Source organism: Cardiocondyla obscurior, linkage group LG11 (genome assembly GCF_019399895.1).
Source record: "Cardiocondyla obscurior isolate alpha-2009 linkage group LG11, Cobs3.1, whole genome shotgun sequence".
In the NCBI taxonomy this organism is placed as follows: Eukaryota; Metazoa; Arthropoda; class Insecta; order Hymenoptera; family Formicidae; genus Cardiocondyla; species Cardiocondyla obscurior.
Genome location: NC_091874.1, coordinates 4,535,630 through 4,554,693, shown reverse-complemented (window position 1 = coordinate 4,554,693; position 19,064 = coordinate 4,535,630). Strand labels below are relative to the sequence as shown.

Genomic DNA, 19,064 nt, shown 5'->3' with positions numbered 1-19,064 from the left:
GTACTTCATTAATCTACTTTTCTCTATTGTGCTGTTCGTATTGTTTTTACACCTTTGAAAGTGAAGGGAACGATCCAAAAAAATTTCTAGCTTTCCCACGGGACTTTTACGTACGTCCCTTCGACTCGGGGATGAATCTCGTTCTACGAAGCGTTTAACAGAATAATGGGCGACTTAGTCTCTCCCGGGTAGCTGTAATAATTTACAAACCAGACGTTGGCAAATGATTTTGCTGTCTGCCGCCCGTGCTGGCGCATCACTCGCTCAGGCTTCGCTCGCAAGGCGAGCGCGCCTCCGGTTTATCTGTACACCGACCACCTTCGTGCTTTCTCTACCCGGTTGCAGCGAAGTTCGACGCAATGAAGGCGGAGCGGATCGTCGTGTTGCAAATTCGCAACGAGCCCGTGAGGGACGACGACAGCTCGGCGCTTCGTTAAAACGCCTTGCGCGAGCGGCAAACGGCGGCGCGAGTACGTATTCGCCATGAAATTTTCACCGCCCGAAAATTACGCGAGATTCTCCGCTCCGGTAGGTAATTATGCGCTCAGCCGACAGGCTAACTCTATAACCGTAAGTGCGTGATATTGTTGAACGGTGTCGGGAGCCGGTATCGCGAATCCAGACGGCTAAACTGATGCAATTTCTTCGAGGAGCATCGCGTTAAAAGACGTCTCTCGTATTATCAAGAGATTTTGATCTCGAGTGGCTCTCGCGGTGTCTGCGCGATGTGATTTATCGTATCGGCCAACTGAAAAACCTTCCGATATGTAACAAGTCGTTGCCACGTTACTTGACGTATGTAGTCTAGCGCGCGATTTTAGGTTTACGGCTAACAGCTCGTCGTTTCAGGTCGGTTTCGCATTTACAGCATCTTCCAAAACGTTATCGATTTTCGACCTTACTTTTCCTTTCGACCGCTGAAAAGTTGTCCGCTAAATAATATGTAACAATTGCTACCAAAACTCAGCAACAAGTTCAACGGGGCACTATTATAAAAGGAAAGGCGAACGAGCACCGGCTGCCGGCGCATAAATATTGAGCGAGCGTGTATCCCTCGTCGCTCCCCTTTCGGTCTCGTACAGTTCTTTACGCCCGAAAACTTTCTTAGACGCCAGTTTTGCATAAAAGGGGAGAAAGTTTCTTTATTTAGACATCGACAGCGGCACGGATTAAAAATTTACCGGAACGCTGTCTATTTTTCTTACAGTCGCGGGAAATCGATACCGGGGCCGCCGTTGTAAGAATGAACGGACTGGTCGAAGGGAACAGACGCGGGGAAATTATTTATTAAACGAGCTCCTTCCTGCCTCGGTCGGGTACGCTTATGGAACGGCATGTAAAGGATCGACGTAACGTCCCATAACGCGCGCGAACGACGGAACTAATCTATCGAGAAATTCCCTTATAACAATCCAACGTGAGAGCATTATCCATAAAACGTTGCCTCTATTTATTTTTTTATTTTAAAATGTTTTTATGAAATCAGAAATATCGGCGACGTGCATAAGGATGTAAAATTTTATTTAAGTGTAGAAAGAAAAAAATCTTTGTCTCTTTCTTTCTCTCTCTTTTTTTTTTATTTTTTTATTTTTTCTTTTTTATTTTTATTTTTTTCTTTGTCGCGGATAAATAATAAAAGCGGATGCTTTAAACGTTTAATTGTATTTTCAAAATATACTGCTCACGTGTTTCAGTGGCTGTAATCATGAGATATTTTTATGTACAGAATTTTATAAAGCTAGCTTTATCATAATTGCGTTAATGTAGGCACTCATTACGTTTACGTGCCACGTTATAACATAATTAAATGTTTTCATCACGATTATCATAACGATGTTAAGCGGCGCGGAGAATTGAAATATGTTTGACATCTTCCATGTGAAAGAGACATCGTATTCGATTATACAATTTACATATATTTATTCAGCGAATTACATCTATATTATGAAACGCGGAATGCGCTCGTGACGCAAGGATATGAAAAGCCGCTCTCACGAGATGTAACATGTTAACCTAATGCATCTGTTAGCATCTGTACAAAATCAGTAGTTTAAAGAACAATGCTATCAAAATTTTTCTAAATTTCCGAAACTTGTCAAAATTCGAGAGAGAAAAAAAATGTGTCGCCGTTCGAAAGCGTTTAAAAAATCATCATGTGCGCCATAAAGTTTAACAAAGTATAGTCCGTACATTTCGCGGCAGCCTCTCATAAAAACAAATGCGTGGGGAAAAGTCTGTAGAAAAATTCTAGCAAGTGGTGGGTGTAAAAAATATTATTAGCCTCGTAAAGAAGTTCGATGCTCGTGCTTTCCAAGTGCATGAAATTGGAGCGCGTGAAGCAAATCCTCGGTTTCCTTTTGCGTCAAATTACGGGGTCTCCGCCGTTGGATTTTCATAACGATCACACGCAGGACTTGAGCTTTATATTCGCGTAAACGGAGGAGGCAGAAAGATGCGCCCGCGGAACTCGTGGCAGAAACTACGTAGCCGCGACGGAGCTCAGCGAAGAAACAACCGCGCGTAAAGTTAATAATGCAACAATCGCTGTCGACTACACGCTCCCCCTGTCTCGCGCGTAGAATCATTCCTTCATATAATTTAATTAACCTCATACGCGCGCATTACACAAACGTTGAAAAAAAAATACCCACCGTTTTCACGTGACACATTTGCGAAGAAAAATTATTTCGTAATTTAATTTAACTTCAACGATTTATTTACCGCGCTACGATCAACTTTTCAGTTGTAAAAAAAAATTATTAATACTGAAAAGACATTATCAGGATATTATAAAATTTAGTCGACGAGAGATTTTAAGAGACTTTCTGATTTTTTTCAAAATTTTACTCACCCCGGCGTTGGCAGGCGTTACACGTATACCGTCATGGTCGAACGGGGCGATATATTTCGACGTCAAAGTCAGCTTTGTCGAAAGCTGTGAAAATACGAAGGACGATAAAAAAAGTGTGAAAGAGAGAGAATGCACGCGGGGAAAAAAACGGAAATTATTAACAATCACAATCGTCATTATCTTTCTCGTAGAGCGAGCACGTGTACGCAAAGTTTTTGCATGATAATTAATATGCTTGCTTTAGGTGTAAAAAAGAAGTTGAATTTACGACTGCGATTTCCCTTTTTTTTTTCTTTCTAATCCCGCTCAACGTGCCTACTCGATCGCCGATTTCTCCTCGGCGTGATATCCGACCGGATATATTTCGCCAGCGCGCACCAAGCGCACGAATTCCATCAGGACGGTGGGATGATCGGGAATATTCGCATAGTTTTGTACGGGAACTCCGATAGCCGAATAACGTGGTTAAGGAGAGGAGAACGGAGTGGTAGCTATCCGCAACATGTCTCTGCTTTCAAGCAGCAAGACCGTTTCTGAACTTTTCGGAGGTACACGGGTAATGATCGCGCGTAACAAATAATGATTTCGCCCGTTGCGAGTTGGGCAAGATCGATGGCGACAGAATATTAAACGTCGCGTGGAAATCTTCGCTCTTTATATTTATTGAAAATATATTGTACTTGTACAAACGCGAAATTGTACGTTGCACGAATCGCCCTCTTGTCGGATGATCGTTTATGCAGTCATCAAAAGTCAGATTAGTAAAAGCGGTTTCATTGAAGGGACACTTTTCTGAATATTAATCCCGAAAATGTGGAATATCAACGATGCGCCCGAAACTTTCCGCGAGTTCGTCACGCGTTCTACCGTCGTTTCTTTTTCGCATTTAATATCCACGCGCCGTATGCCGCGCCGTTGTTATTTCTCCTTCGGGGAGCAGATTTCCTCTCCGCGTGCGGAAGCGGATGCCCCGACTGCCGACGTTGGGAACGGAGACATTGTCACGGCGCCGGATAATCGAGAATATTCGTACAGTTTTGCAACGTGGTGGCAGCGATAGGTGAATAAGGTGGGTTAGAACGGAAGAGAGAGAGAGAAACGGCGAGAGGAGAGCTGTCCGCAACACGTCTCTGCTCTCAAGCAGCGAGGTCGCCTCGAGGCATCCAAGTTTACTTGCAACTTCACCGCCAACTTCTCAATATTCATCCCAATTATATACCGAAGCTCATGCACAATTGCCGCGAAATCTACGCTGGCGCCTTCATATACACCCGAGAGTGAGCGGCGGATCCCTTTACATTCGCGTCCAGCGAAACAGCTGGCTTGACTTACTTTAAAGGGAATGTGAGATTCGGGGAGATTACTTTTTAAAGGTATACACAGTACCCGCGACTGATCTCCGAGATAAAATTTTGACGAAAAATTTCACTTTAAATTAACTAGCGTATGAAGTATTATTTTCTCTTTAACTTTTTAAAACTGTTTTTTTTTATACTCGTAACGTTATTGTTATTAACGTTTCAATATTTTTCACATCAAAGGATGTACGTTTCGAGAAGATATATTTTAATAATTTTCTTATATTACCGACACGTCTAATTTTACTTTTTAACGTGAAATAACTGCAAGCTGCTATAATTTAGTTACGCGATCAAAATAAATGTATAAAGACAACGAAACGTCTTATCTTTTGTGGAAAAGCGATCTTGAAAGAAGATACTGCAATGTAAAAAGCGATACAGGTCGAGAGACAGCAGATATCGGCGTCATACGTATGACAAGAGCAACACTTTGCTGGTTGTGTTATATCGGCAAAATTAATTGCATCGCGCGATAAAACTGCGCAGGGCGGATGAAGTTTCACGCGGAACCATGGTATACTATATTGACACGTGTGTGCACTATATCGCGATGTTCCCCAGAGTACTGTACACAATCCGGATATGCATTTTACTTTTTTATTTATTCGTAATACGACTTTGATAGTTCCGTGTATAGATTATCGCGTCACGCGGCAGATAACGGTGGCGCGCGCGATTCATTATTGATGCACCTGTACGTCACGTTAAATATTTGCATGACTCCAAATCATAGGGGGTGGGGAAAGAAAATTACAGCGACAGTAAAATCCGTTTCGTTCGCTCATTTCGGAACACGGGCGGGAATACCTCTCTCTTACGTACGTACGGAATAATTTCAACTATCCGGAGTTTTCTAATTATCTTTATACATCTATCCGGCACTTCGGGTAATCCGATTTCGCCAGGAGCAAATTACAGCTTTTGAGTTGTACGGGGACATCCTCTCCCCGTTCCCTAAATAAATTTTACAATTTTTGCATCTTCTTTCCCTCGACTGGGGGGGGAGGAGGGGAGCCGAGCCCAGCCGCTCTAACGACACATTAGAATAATAAGACTCTGAAGTGCATTAAGGTCCACCCAAGAATCTCTCTCGTCCCGTCGCGCGCCTTTCGGTCCGTACATACATTTTAATTATGCCCGTGCTTTTCCCGGTGCCGCTTCTGCATTTTCTCTAGCTGGGACCACAAACCCGCGCGCGCTTCCATCGTGAAGAGGACAACGAAGTTTTCTTTACGCGCCCCTTATTACGCGTGGACGAGTAAGAATGCCACGCGTGCACCGGGAGGACCCGCGCACTCGTTCCTCTCGCGGCCGGTAAAGCCACATTGATAATATAAAAGATCGCTTGAGAAGCCGCGCACGTCTCGCGTAATGTATGCGGAGGAAACCGAGTAAAACAAAACAGTCCCGCTGAAATTGAATACAAATTTCTGGCCCGTACCTCTTTCCCGGTCTCTCTCCCTTTCTTTTCCACCGTACCTTCTTCAGCCCGCGCTCGACACCAGAAATACGGAGGCGCCTTACTGCCTCCGTCGTGGATATACGAAAAATTATGTTCGCCGTAATGACGATAAAAACGAGTGCAGTAGCATGAGTCCCATTTCAAGCGGACCGCCGGGGTTGCTGTATCGAGACGAAGTACCGATACCTGATATCGACATCGGAGTCAACAAAAACTATCGATGATATACTTGATATTGGAGGAGAATGTATCGCGGAATACCTGTAGATATTGCGGTGTTTCTCGTGTCTATTTAAAATATTTTAATCGAAAATCTCTCTTAGGCTTTCATTTCTAAAGCTTCAGTTTTTTTAAGATTGTAATGATTCAATTTGAGAAAATTACAAGAAATAAGCATATTTAAAAATATAAAAAATTTAATCAGAAAAAATTATAGAGACTTTATATGAAGTATAAAACTGGATAGTTGAATATTGATCGTTTTCTGAGAGAATAAGAAAAAAAAAAAAAAGAAACCGTGAAATAACACAATATGATAATAAAACACAAAAAGAGAATACATTCATAAAAAGATTTTCATGACCGAGCTAACGTGAATTCCAGTTTAAAGGGACAGTACAATTTTCTGATAATAGTAACAATTCTTTCAGTCCATAATTTTATTGCGAGATATAAAATGCAATATAATAAAATTTAACAGTAATGAAGTAAAACAATTTTTTTCTTTCTATATTTTTATATAAATTCTAGTTACAAATAGACGGGAAAAAGTAATCTTTTATTTTAACCCGTGGTCGGTTTGTGTTTTTCATTCAATTGGTTTTATATTTAAAAAATAATAATTCTTTAGAACTGATTCAATTTGACTCTTGAATCGTTACGTGTTAAAATGTACATAAAAGGGCGTCGCTTTAAATCAGTGAGCGTGAAATAAAGTGGCCGAACCGTCATTTTCATTTATAGTCTGGGCATTTCGTTCAAGGTAATTGACTAAATTGCCACCGAGTACGCGATCAATCGTCTCCGGAAGCAATCGCATTGCATTCGATTGGGGGATCGCGGAACTAAATAATAATGACGGTATCGATTCCAACGAGTTATCACTTTCGAAGTCGGAATGAAGAGCGCGCGCGCTCGCGGCCGCGTTTCCAACTTTATTCTATCTTCGAAATTAGTTCAGCCGTCTTGGCACGTCTTTGTCGAGCTGTTGGTGATAAAGTTTAGTATGCTAATTCGCGGAACAGCTGTGCGGCTCCGCCAGCCCGAGCAAAATACCAAAATTATTGAATTTAAATTGCCGTAATTAAAACGTCTTACGAACGCCGACGAATTTCCAGATTTCGAATGATCCCGGACTTCGCATTAATGTCGGACGCCCGCCGCGCTATATGCATTGCATGCGCATGCATTACGCAGACGGCATATGGAATTTACTATTATGTTTCTGAGTTTTTGGAATTTCTTTAATAAAAACCCGAAAGCTCCGCATCGTTTTCATTCGTTGCATCTTGACATAACATAACTCTTTTTACGCTTTTATTTACACATTAATTTTTCTGATTTGTTTTATATTTATTAAAAAAAAATATCTTTTTAAAAAATTTCTTTTGACCCACACGATATACGGAAACGGAACTAGCTTGTACGAGCTAACGCGATCTTTATCTAGCGCGACAGAAATTCTTGCAATATGTATCGGTTTATTCACAAATCTTAATTAAACATTCCGGGTGTCAGTCGATTCGATCGAGATTATTAGTTCCCGTTGTTGCTAGCACGCCAATTGTTAGCATTTCCGGTCGATGCCTCGAAGGGAAATTCCACGGAGTGTACGCTATAAGGGAAACTATGTGCGTAGAATTTCGCGAATTTCCAGGTTTACAGGATAATCATCTTATGAGTTCCCCCGAAGAATCGATGAACGCGAAACAATATTATTATTTGATGGCTATTTATATTAAGATGTAGTTTTCGAAATCTCCCTTACGTATAATCCACGGCATTCCTCGCTTTCCATCGTGAAATTCACGTGTTTACGGTGCACATCGCAGTGTAAAATTATATTAAAAGTTTAAAACGAAGATGCACGGAGTATTTAAAACTCGACGATATTTCATTGAAAAGATACATTGTACTTACAAAAATGAAATAACACAAAATTAAATTAGCATGACGGGAAAGAAAGAATAAATTGAAGGAGTTTGAATTGACGCAATTAATATTGCAAGATGAGCTTCTCCACTATGACTGCGTAATCGAAATCCGATATGGAAACTGGATCCAATTTCCTAATTGATGTAACATCAACGCATTAAAATTAATGTACGCTGCTCCCGGAATTGTTTCATCTTACAAATCGCTATAAAAAGTTTATTTCCGAATAATGACGATATAATATTTCTACCGATACGTTGATTACTTTTAATATCTCAAGAGCAATTTATATGAAAGATATCTTTTTTTATAAATTCCTTTTTCTAAATCGCGTCTTCTTATTATTTATATTTTCTCTTGTCCGTTTACTACTATTTTTTTACATCATCTTCGTGGTTATATCTTTTTTTTTAAAAACTTCTTATCTTCCACGTTATGAAAGTCGATTCCTGGAGGTAACGTCGCAAGTAACTTCATATCTTTTAAACTTTTGGGAGCTAGGTATTTTTCTTGTTTTAATTTCATCGAATTTGGTTAAGCTTGTGTGAAAATTGTTTCCGGGGTCACTTGACAGCGTAGTCGTCGGCATATTGACAACCGGACGAGGGATGTAATTCGTACTGTAAATTTGCGCGGCACGGCGAAATTTATTTGCGATGTCGCGGGCTTTATGCCGACTAAACGGCAAATTAAAGTCGGCCGAACGTAACTTCGATGTGCAATTACGTTCGTTTTATCAGTCTGATAGGAAAATCGATTGCGGAACGGGGATTCCGTCTCGCGTGCGGATAGTTGTAACGTAAGCACGGCGAGAGGTGCGTCAAATGGCGCTGGCGAGGCAGCATATCTTATTAGAAACAAATATTCATGTCACATACCCGGCGCCGGCTGGTGCCAAGTGTTTGACTGTTACCCTACGCCGCACGTGCGTGAGAGACCGAGCGAGTCTGGCATATCTACCTCGTGTTTCAAAGAAGTTTGAAATAATATCGAACGAATTTTTCCATTCGACCCGTAACCCCTTCCTCCCTTTCCTCCGCTACCCTCCGTCGCGTCGGGATCCAAATAACCAACCGCAATGCTTGTGTGCCTTCGTCCACTTGCCGGATATATTTTTAAAGTGCATTCTGAGAGATCTGTATTTGATGCAAATATTTGGCAGTAACGTTTTTTTTTTTTTTTTCTTTTTGAGATGCAAATCGTAAACGACTAGCGATTTTAATTATTCCGCGATTACATTATTATAGAGCTGCTAAGGCAGTTTATGAAAAATATAATTTTAATAATTATATTTCGTGAGTTTAATAATGAGAAGAAAAATGAAATAATTGACGTGAAACGATTATTTTTAATATTAGAGTATTATATACTTTTGTATTATAAAGATAATAATTTCTCGCGATGAATAAATACGGTCTATTAAAATTAAAAGCTCAATTTATTAATAAACGGCGAATAAATAATGCGTAAGCACATATAAAAAACAATTTATTTAATACCAGTTTTTTTTTATTCGCATATGATCCATATTTTACATGTTTCAAAGTCAATATTTAATTTGACCCGTGCAGTGCAAAAGTTATCATTATACCATACGGATATTTACGGTGAAATACATTTTTAGATATAATATTTTATCCTTTTATTGCACTGCAAATGATCAAGGAATATCGAATACCATATTTAGAAGAAATTCATGACATCAGTGTTAATTATTATTTGTACTCATACGAACTAATTTAATAATTTCTGCTCGATATTTCTGAGCAGCGAAAGGCGTTGTCGTCATTATAATGTTTAGGATATTTTTTTAATATGGGGCTTTATTAATTTTTTAAATAGTATTGTAACACGATATATACCGTAACGAAAGATATAGAAATGAAACCAACGAATAATGAAAATATTTTCGTATGTACGGCGATTTGGGAAAAAATTTTTATTTAGAGCTCTATATTGATTTCTAAAGATCTCAAGCTTTTCTGCGCTTGACTTTACACGAAAGTATATGTACTCAATAAAATGTATATTAAATTCCTGAAGTATATTGAACTATCAACTTGTATATTTTCTCGAGATAGAATGCCGTGCAACATTGAAATTTCTCACTAAAAATAATCTTTTCACTAGTTTGGTTATACAATTATGATTTAGATTAAATTAAAATTATATTAATTTTCGACTCATTATATTAATTTTGGACATTTAATCTATTTTTGTTGAAAAAAAAACTCGAGATTGTTAATTTTAAATTGTGTTTACATATGATAGTTTTAAATCGTGACAAATTGACAAAATTTTGATGAAAAGACATTAAGATTTCGCTGTTTGCGTCTACTTGCTAAATGCTTTATATGAAACTTACCTTTAAGCTTGAATTTTCGTCGGTATTTAGGATTTTCGTACAAAACTGTTAAAAATTTGTACATCTTTAAGTTATCACTTTACGTATTATATTACGTATATATTAACATTAATGGATTCATGCAACAAGACGCACGAGATAAGATCTTGCCAATAGCTTCATATGCAACACGAAGCTCTGTCTTTATTCCGCCGTGATACTTGGTTACAATTTTTTTTTTTTTTTTTCACAATTATTTACAGAAGTATGCTTTACTACCTTCTTACACGACTACATTTATACAATCCGCTTTGTAGATAATCTTCACTTAGACGATCGATTGTTCGTACGTACAGTTATACAAAATTACGCGAGCATCGCGCGCTGGGGAAAGACGCCATCGAGAAATCATATCGAACGCCACTACGGTTTCGCGATTATTATACAGGAAGATAGCGTTTTGGGCTTGGTATACATTGTCGACGGTCATATTTACCTTTACACGAGCTAGTGCCTTATCGAGATAAACTCTCGTGTCGCGCGTTCGGATGCGAAACGATGGTTTCATTTTAACAACGCGGGATCGCAGCTTCTCCCAATGCACAAGTCGAATATATCGATTGTGCTCACGAATGAAAACAATACAGTATTAGCTTCTTGAACACTCATTGACAAGCGCGTAAGCACGTTTCACGTCCCGAGAGATTCTTAAAGTACGCTTCCATCTCCCGAGGTATCTTCTGTCAGAATCGAGACGATCTCGGAGTACATCTCGACTTTCTGGGACTTACCACGAGTCTAACTAAGAAATCGCTCCTTAACCATGCACCCAAATTTTATTTACAAAAAGTATACAATATTTTATGTCGATTGAAACGCAATTGGGAAAGTTATCTCGTGGTTAACATCAGAAGAATTGAAAAGATACTTGCACTTGCGATTATATTGGGAATAAAATGTCTTTCTTTGACGCAACATTTTTTTTTTTAATGTATACGTCAATGACAAATAAAATATTAATAGAATATGAACGATTGCCGCTGATGAAGGCCTCTTTGATACAATCTAAGTTAAATATTTATCTTAAGATAACATTTTCAGCTTTTTGTTTCAACGATATGTTTATATTTTAAAACGTGATAGTTTAAGATAATTTTACTCTAATAAAAAAAATTACATTGTTTTATTTCGACTCTTCTGATGTTAATAAGATATGACTTTATGATATAGACTAACTTAGCGGCGCTTAAAGAGAAAAGCGGGGTTTAGATATTCTTTAAACAATAAAAAATCATTCTTCGCATGCACACCGCTAACAGTTTTCCACATATTCGAAGTGTCGTCGTTTTTTTTTCTTTCTTCTTTTTTTTTCGTATTGTCTCGTATTACAGTCTGGAGGAGTATTTGGAAGCGCGAAAGGAGGAATGAGCCTCTGTAGGACTCACCGAGTGGCACACAACTGCCTAAATAAATTGCCGATGATACGATCTCCGCGGCGGACAAGTTAGGAAATCTTGGCGGCTTTTGCGGTCCTACGCAGGAAATATCTCACTACGCGGAAAATTCATCGGCAACTTTCGCGCGAGACCGCTTTTCCATACCGTATCCATAATATATTTCGCTTCTTGAGAATTGTATCCCAATATTGTCCGCCGGCGAGCTCAAAGTCGGGAAATAAGCGCAGGGAATCCGGTTATTCGTTCGGGAATCGAAAGGAGAGATATATCTGTAGGACGTTTTTTAGGACGTCATTTCGAATGTAGCCGTTCTAATCCATACTTTATTTTCTTCTCGAAATTCCCTTATTCTTGTGTATATTCAGTTTATGCGCGATGAAATAATGCATATTTCTAAGAATAAGGTATTTTTGCAAGAATACTCGTCGCGAACGTACGGTTCTGGTTTACGTTCGCGAGAAACAAATTGAAAATATTTTGGGTTTATTTATTTTTCGCGTGCATCTAAATACGCTTGTCCGAGTTAACGTTGCTCTCCGGTACCCGATTGCGAAAACTATACTGCACGAAGAGCGAAAAATTCTAGAACAGGTATTTGGATAGGTTCTTTTTTGCGAACGGTGTTTTCGTTCGATAAGGAAGATATGTTATTTACGACTCAATAAGCGCAAAGAAAAACTAACGACTGCAACAAGCCACGTTGCGAGAACTAAAGTAAATAAAAGAGAAGAGCGCCATGAAAAAGATAAGCATGGGATATAATGGAACAAAAAGGACAACGCGAGTTCAGGAATCGTATATCGACGTTTTACACGAAAAGAGATCAATAAAACGATACTATCGCATAATTGAAATAAAGAGAAATAAATAAAATTTGCATTGCCCGAAGTGTACAGTAGTACGATATCGTGAAACGCCGGAAAATAAAAATATAGCGCTATTTCACGCAATGTCAACGTAAACGTCAAAAAGAGATCGATCCGCGGAGGCGATAATTCACGCAGATAAAAGGAAGTTGGCTAATTCTCCCGCTCCAGAACTCTTAAAACTTTATACCGGTTCAATCGACCCACTTAAGACTCATAAAACAAACTTCGCGAAGCTGTTCGATCGTGTCGTAGAAAAATCCGAAATCGTTCGGCAGTTAAAGTGCCAAAATATATCAATGTTGAAGCGGGGTGAAGAATTGACGATTTAAAAAAAAAAAAAAAAAAAAAAAAAACATCGATATTTCAATCGGCGTAACGTGGGAAGAACGCGCGGGGTGATTGATTTGTAAATCGTACCGATTAATACGTGCAATTTCGGAGATAATTACTGTTGCTCGCCCTGACTATCATGGCTCTGGTTTATATTTCACGAGTCGCGGACAAAGGGAAACGTTACGCGTCAGAGGGCACTCGTTCTCTTTTAATGGACAGCGAAGTTACATCGATCGTCCCTTTCCTCCCCCTCTCTCGGTCGGCGACGTGTTGAAGTATGCAATTCTGTTACCGTGCCCCCTCGTCTGAGCTTGTCGAAACTGCGAAAAGCCTCGAGTGCGAGCGCGCGATAAACCAACAGTCGTGCAACCGGCGCGCATACGTAACTACCTGCGTCCCCCGTGTATACCGTTCCGACGGGACTTACACGTCGTACCTCTCGGGACTTTAATAAGCGTAACCGACGGAGATTAAGCGAACGGCCGAAGGGGACGGAAATCTACGAGCAGTCATAGTTAGGGAAAGAGACGGCTTGGGAGGGCAGTGCGAGGAGGTCCGCAACTGCAGCTGCAGTTGTAACTTTATAGAGACCGCGCGACGCGGTCCAAACGGGGAACTACGAGCTCGTTTTCAAGTCGTATAGGGGGAACCATTGACATTTTCGGGCACCGGGACCACGTCGGCAATGAAAACGAGAATGGCGGTGAAAATGAAAACGCGCGTTACGGGAAGGGAATCCTCCAGCGACCCATGAAAATCTTTCCTACTTCGACTTCCTCGCGCGACTCGATGAACCGTACGTCATGCCACCGTTCGTGCCGCCTCTTCGAGCTGCGACGGATAATAATACCGCGCAATTACTCGGCGGTTGCTCGAGTTCGCGAAAGAAGGGAAATAAAATCAGCATAAAAGCGTGAGCCGCCAAATGGCGGCCTCGGCGCGGTGCCGGGTCTTCTAATGAAAACGTGGAACGCGGCGGGGAGGTGCAGCGGAGACGGGAGGGCGGCGGTAGCCCTTAAATTAATTCACGATGAATTACGCCCGCGCCAGCTGCACGGGCAGTTGTGTTTATTTATGGAGGAACTAAGATCTTCTTCCGCCAGTCCTTAAAGAGCGGATTCGCCCTTATAATTTCTCACGTGACCGACCTCTCGGCCGTTTTCCCGCGCCGGCAGGCCGAGAGAGAGACGATAATCGCTCCGGAACCAGGATTCCCTCCGACTCGAAATAAGAGGGAACACACTTCTCGTTCGTGGCCTAGTTGGTTTCGGCGGTGTGTCGCAAACGAGCGCGATGTCGCCCGCCGGGGGAGGAAAAACCGTCGCATTTTTTTTTTCTCGAGGGGTTTTTTTCGGTCACCGAGAGAGCGACCATTCATTGGCTCTCGTGAGGACGCTTGAGGACGCTTCGCGAACCGGGCTTTTTTTTTTTTGGAACGGCCATTTCGACGTAGATTGCAGTGACGAATGTGGCACGTCGCATATTATATTGAATGCGAAATGGGCCATTGGTTAATTGAAGGGTTTCTCCTCTGAAAAAAAAAAAAAAAAAAAGTTGCAAACGACAAATTTATCAGGTGCAATGTTTCAGCAAATCAACGTGAATGTAAAACGTATAACGTCGAGAATATAAAATAACGTTTCTCTTCAAAATCATTATTTAATGCGTTTCATGCATTTTAGGAATGTCAATTAATAATTTATGAACAGCTTGCTACTATAGTTTTTTATTTTTTTAATATTAATATAACTTTAAAATTATAATATATTTGCGGCAATAGAGGTTTATTGCACCTTGCTTTGAAATTAAATAGGACGGCAAAATTTAATTTCGAGTTTCACGTGGGTAGGAGTCGTTGAACGGCATATTTAGCAATTAGACGCGAGTTGAGAGGTAAAATCGATCGAGATATAAACGTACGAGAATGGATTTTAAAAGAAATCGGGTATGTATGACGTTTCTACGAAAGAGCTCCCGGTGAGTACCGAAAACGAACCGCGAAGCGTAACGAGACGCAATTTCAGTTGCCATAAAACTTCAAAATCGAGCATCCACAGGGAAGCTCGATTTATTTAGCAAGTGAATACAAAGCTGTCGTAGCGAGCGGTGCATCGGAATCGATACCATCGATTTTGTTAACCCGTTTGCGACCGCGTTGGATCCAGTTTGTGGATTTTCGTCTGAAAACAAAGCGCAGGGTCCCGAAAGCGAAATCGGAACGGCCAATCTAAGCACGCCATTATGTCACTATGTTCGCAAGATTACTACAACATGAGGTATAATTAGATAACTCATTGCGCAAACTGAATGTCGCGGGCTGGAATGACCGGGCAAAGCTTTCCACGGCAATTAAAAATTTATCGGTACGAAACGTAAACACCTATGGTGGAAATATAAAAATATAATTAGTATCGTTCTCTCTTTCTCACTCTCTCTTTCACGCTTTTTCTTCTTTCACACATGAATTCTACTCACTTGAAGCAACTCGTGCCAGAATCGATCATTATTAATCTATCGAACACTTATTAGTTCTTTGGCTCACACTGGAAATAAATACTTAGATATCACCTCTTGATCGTAGGACGCGCGATCGGAAAACTATTTATTGACCTATCACATTTTGATTCAATTGCTCCTATAAATTACATTTTATGTAATTTATAAAATACACAACGTAGATTTTTGAGGGAAAGAAAAAAAAAAATTTTTACGCTTGAAATATATTTTTTGCATAATTTAATTATTTTCAGTGGAAATTGAGTCTATTATTTAATGACTAGCTAGCCAATTCGTGGTTTATCTTATAGCTGTCTAACAAAAGGTACCAGATAATTATTACTAATTAATAACGAGTTAGAAAAACTAGATATCCAAACGTTTTTCGCCGCGTATGAGTCTACTACTCCGCGACTTGATCTATCCCTACGCGCGCTCGACTGTTCAGACTGCTTATCGCCGGACCCGCCGATCGCCGCGGTAGTGTGAGTAGGTGCGTGTGTTGACATCTGGTCGGCACCTTGCGCTCGAAATTCGCTAGGTGGAGGACGCGCGGGCAGCGGACAGCAAGAACCGGTTTGTCTGGCGAATTCGGCAGTCGAGCGAGCGTAAGATAACATCTCACAACATTAAACAAGTACGCGGCGAAAAACGTTTAGATATCTATTCTAGATACATGGTCCGTGCTGAACAGTAACTAAACAACCGATACTAGACAGATTTTGTTTTTTTTTTTTTAAATGACAATTTTATTTTTTGAAGAATATATTTAATTTGCGTAATCAAATCGCTATCTGCAAAAATCAGATAATAGATAGATAAATTTCCACTCGGGATCATTTTACTCGTCAACTTTTAATAGTTTTAAATATTTTAATCGATAATTTTACTGTGTTGGCTGCAGATAGAATTAATTACGTTATAAATTCTTTCTCAAGCTATGAATTTATAAAGAAATTATGATTAACGAAACCAATCAAATGTATTATATGGACATTTAACTTACAATTTATAAATATAAAATTCTGAGTTTATTACTTCAAATTGATCAGCATAAAAAATCAGTATAAGAATTATATTTGACTCGTGCTGATTTTATTTACTTCAACATAACACGAAAATGTATTCTCTTTAATTACGTTAGCCGTCGGCATTGCTGGTTTAAGGATGTTTCTTTTTGGTTAAAAAAAAAAATGAAAGAAAAGAAAAAAAAAACTTTTAGCTACTTTTTTAGTTTCCACTTTTAGAAATTACAACTCGAGAGTGGAGTTTTAATCAGCATCCTTTTCAGATTCGCATTACATTTTCGAATCAATAGTTACTGTTAAAGTTTTCAAGTATAAATACCCGATGAACATCTCATCCAATTTTATTTTAACCAAAAGAAAGTCGTAATATCGAGAGTTCGTTCTCAAGTGAACAATCGTCGTAAGTGGTTCTTCGCCGCGCCGCTGTCGTTTTGGTACACGAAGGAGTCGTATTCAAAAAGTGGAGCATTAAATGTTTCTCCGAGGACACACTTAATTCCGTGTTGACTGAAGAGTTTCGTTGTCAAGAGAGCCGCTAACCGAGAGCGTTGTAAAAACTTCCCTCGAGCGAACGATAACCACGCGGAAGGGAAAGGAAAGTTTTGCGGGGAGGAGGAACAGGTACGATCGCGCGTCCGTAATCGAAGCATGTGTGGCGAACAGCTCGGGGGGTCGTTTGTCCGCCGATCGATTCGCCCGAGATTCGAGGGGGTGTCCGGCAAAAACGGGCCGCGAGACACGGGGGCATCTCGCTACTTCCGGCTCGAACTCCTTTAAAGCTTTCAATACTCGTTTAAACTCGCGATACACATCCTATTACACCTGCGGGTAATCGTAAGGGCTATCTACGGAAAACTCCACGCTACTCGCACGCGACTGGAGAGAGCGCAGCGGGGAGCTCGGGAAAAAGTGGCACGAGTGTGTTAGTTTACCCTGACGTGTGCACACGTATACGCGTGCGAGCGTGCCTGTATATGATACACGTAAGTATGTACATATCACGCAGATTTATTGCCGCCGAAACTGGAGAAGTTCACGCACCTGACTCTTCGATCCGCGCGAATATCGTCCCGGGATTTGATCTTCATTGCGAGAATACGGCTGTCTTCTTTGCCTTCGACTTCGTCAGCCTGACCAATTTCAGTCTTTATCATTTTGTTGCCTTTGTTCTTGTAATTATTTTTGCGCTCCCACGTTGGTTCTTTCTGACGCATTCCGATTTGATCGAGCGATCGAAAACCCGCAGTTTGATTCGGTAGTACATATGAATTTACGGAACGCACAGATTATAAAAGACGTTAATATTTTACTTGAAAATTATATTTAGCTACATGCATGTGCTGTAAAGTATTTAGAATCACGTACAAGTTATCGCATATTAATATCGCATAGACGTACAAATCGGAGACATCGTTAATATTACCGTACGTAAAAAAAAAAAAAAAATTGGAAATAAGTTTACACAAAATTTGGCTTCAGAATTTAATTAATTGATCACTCACCGACTCAAGCATCACGATCGAAATACGCTCCGCGATGCACATTGCCGTCTTCGGTCCCATCTGGTTCGTCTCTTCCGCGAGCTTCCGACGCATTGATTAGGTCTACGAATTACGAATAAGCCACTCAAGGAAGACGATACGTCGTCGTCGGCGGCGGCGACTTAAACCCATTCGAAGTTGTTTTTGCCGCGTAGAGCCGAGCAAGCTGCTGAATAGCCAATGAAGATTAAAGCTTGCGGGCTTTCGCTTCACGCGGACCTGGCTGCCGGGCGTAGCGCGGCTTTCTCGCACCGATCAGTCCGAATTAAAATATAGTACGTTTGGAAAACAGCGTTCAATTTTCTTAAATATCTATTCTACCGTCTGTTTTGTGGCTCGCTCACCAACAGCTTGGATTTTTTTCATCAAGCGTTGCAGTTCTTCGTCTCCGAAAGCGCATCCGTTACGAGAGATCGCGTCGCGCGAGCACTGACGACGGGGCTTCGGTCAAGTCTTGAATCCTCTCGGTTAGGTTCTCATTACGATCACCACCTTCGGCATACGATTAAAAGCCAGAACAGCGGCGATATCAGGACGAAAAGCCGTCGGGGATAGGGATCGGCGCCCGAGGTGGCGTTGATCGGTCGCTTCTTGCCGACGCGGGTCGTGGAGGACGGCGTGGCGAGCGAGGGGTAGCCCACGTGTCCGTGAACCGTGTTATCCACCGCCACCTGCTTGTTCTCCATCTTGTCCATCTCCGCCGAACCGAACACCACCTCGTCCTCCTCGTCGTAGAACGGTGGCCATGTCGGCGTTTGCGTTTTCGCCGGTCCCGAAATCTCTGAAGCAAGAAGATAGTATCGTCTTTAACTTTGTCTAACCGAACGAAGCGGTGCGCAGTTAAAAAAATGTTTTTTAGTAGATCACTCGTGGGATGCTATAACGGCGGTAATAATCGACATACATATTTTCGTGGAAATTTTTAAGAAGGCAACGGCGCCATGAATTTGTCGACACGCTTATCTGAAAATTTTAACGCTATAAACTTTCTCCGTCGGGAATCTGTTGAATAAAGGAATAAAGGTGAAGCCGGATTGCTTGTAGACAAGACAGATCGACTGCGTGGGTGTTCGCTTCCCACGTATGTACGTGTAGTTTAGTGTCAGGCGGTATCTACACACGTATAGCACACGTTTTCTGAAGTTTCTGTCGAACTTTCGAGGAGTAT

The 19,064-nt window shown here is 40.7% G+C and overlaps 1 protein-coding gene and 1 long non-coding RNA gene across 4 annotated transcripts in view; one reads left to right on the top strand and one right to left on the bottom strand.

Annotated features, from left to right (window-relative positions):
• Nucleotides 1-19,064, top strand: part of LOC139106554 (uncharacterized) — a 206,444-nt gene that overhangs the window by 121,211 nt on the left and 66,169 nt on the right. The window lies entirely within an intron of this gene.
• The window catches only part of LOC139106551 (lachesin), a 64,658-nt gene continuing 54,578 nt past the window's right edge, over nucleotides 8,985-19,064 (bottom strand). For both annotated transcript variants that reach the window (XM_070663419.1, XM_070663418.1), the window contains one exon: nucleotides 8,985-18,677. In XM_070663419.1, coding sequence (XP_070519520.1) covers nucleotides 18,382-18,677 — 296 coding nt within the window. In that variant the 3' untranslated portion in view covers nucleotides 8,985-18,381. The remainder of the gene's footprint in view (nucleotides 18,678-19,064) is intronic.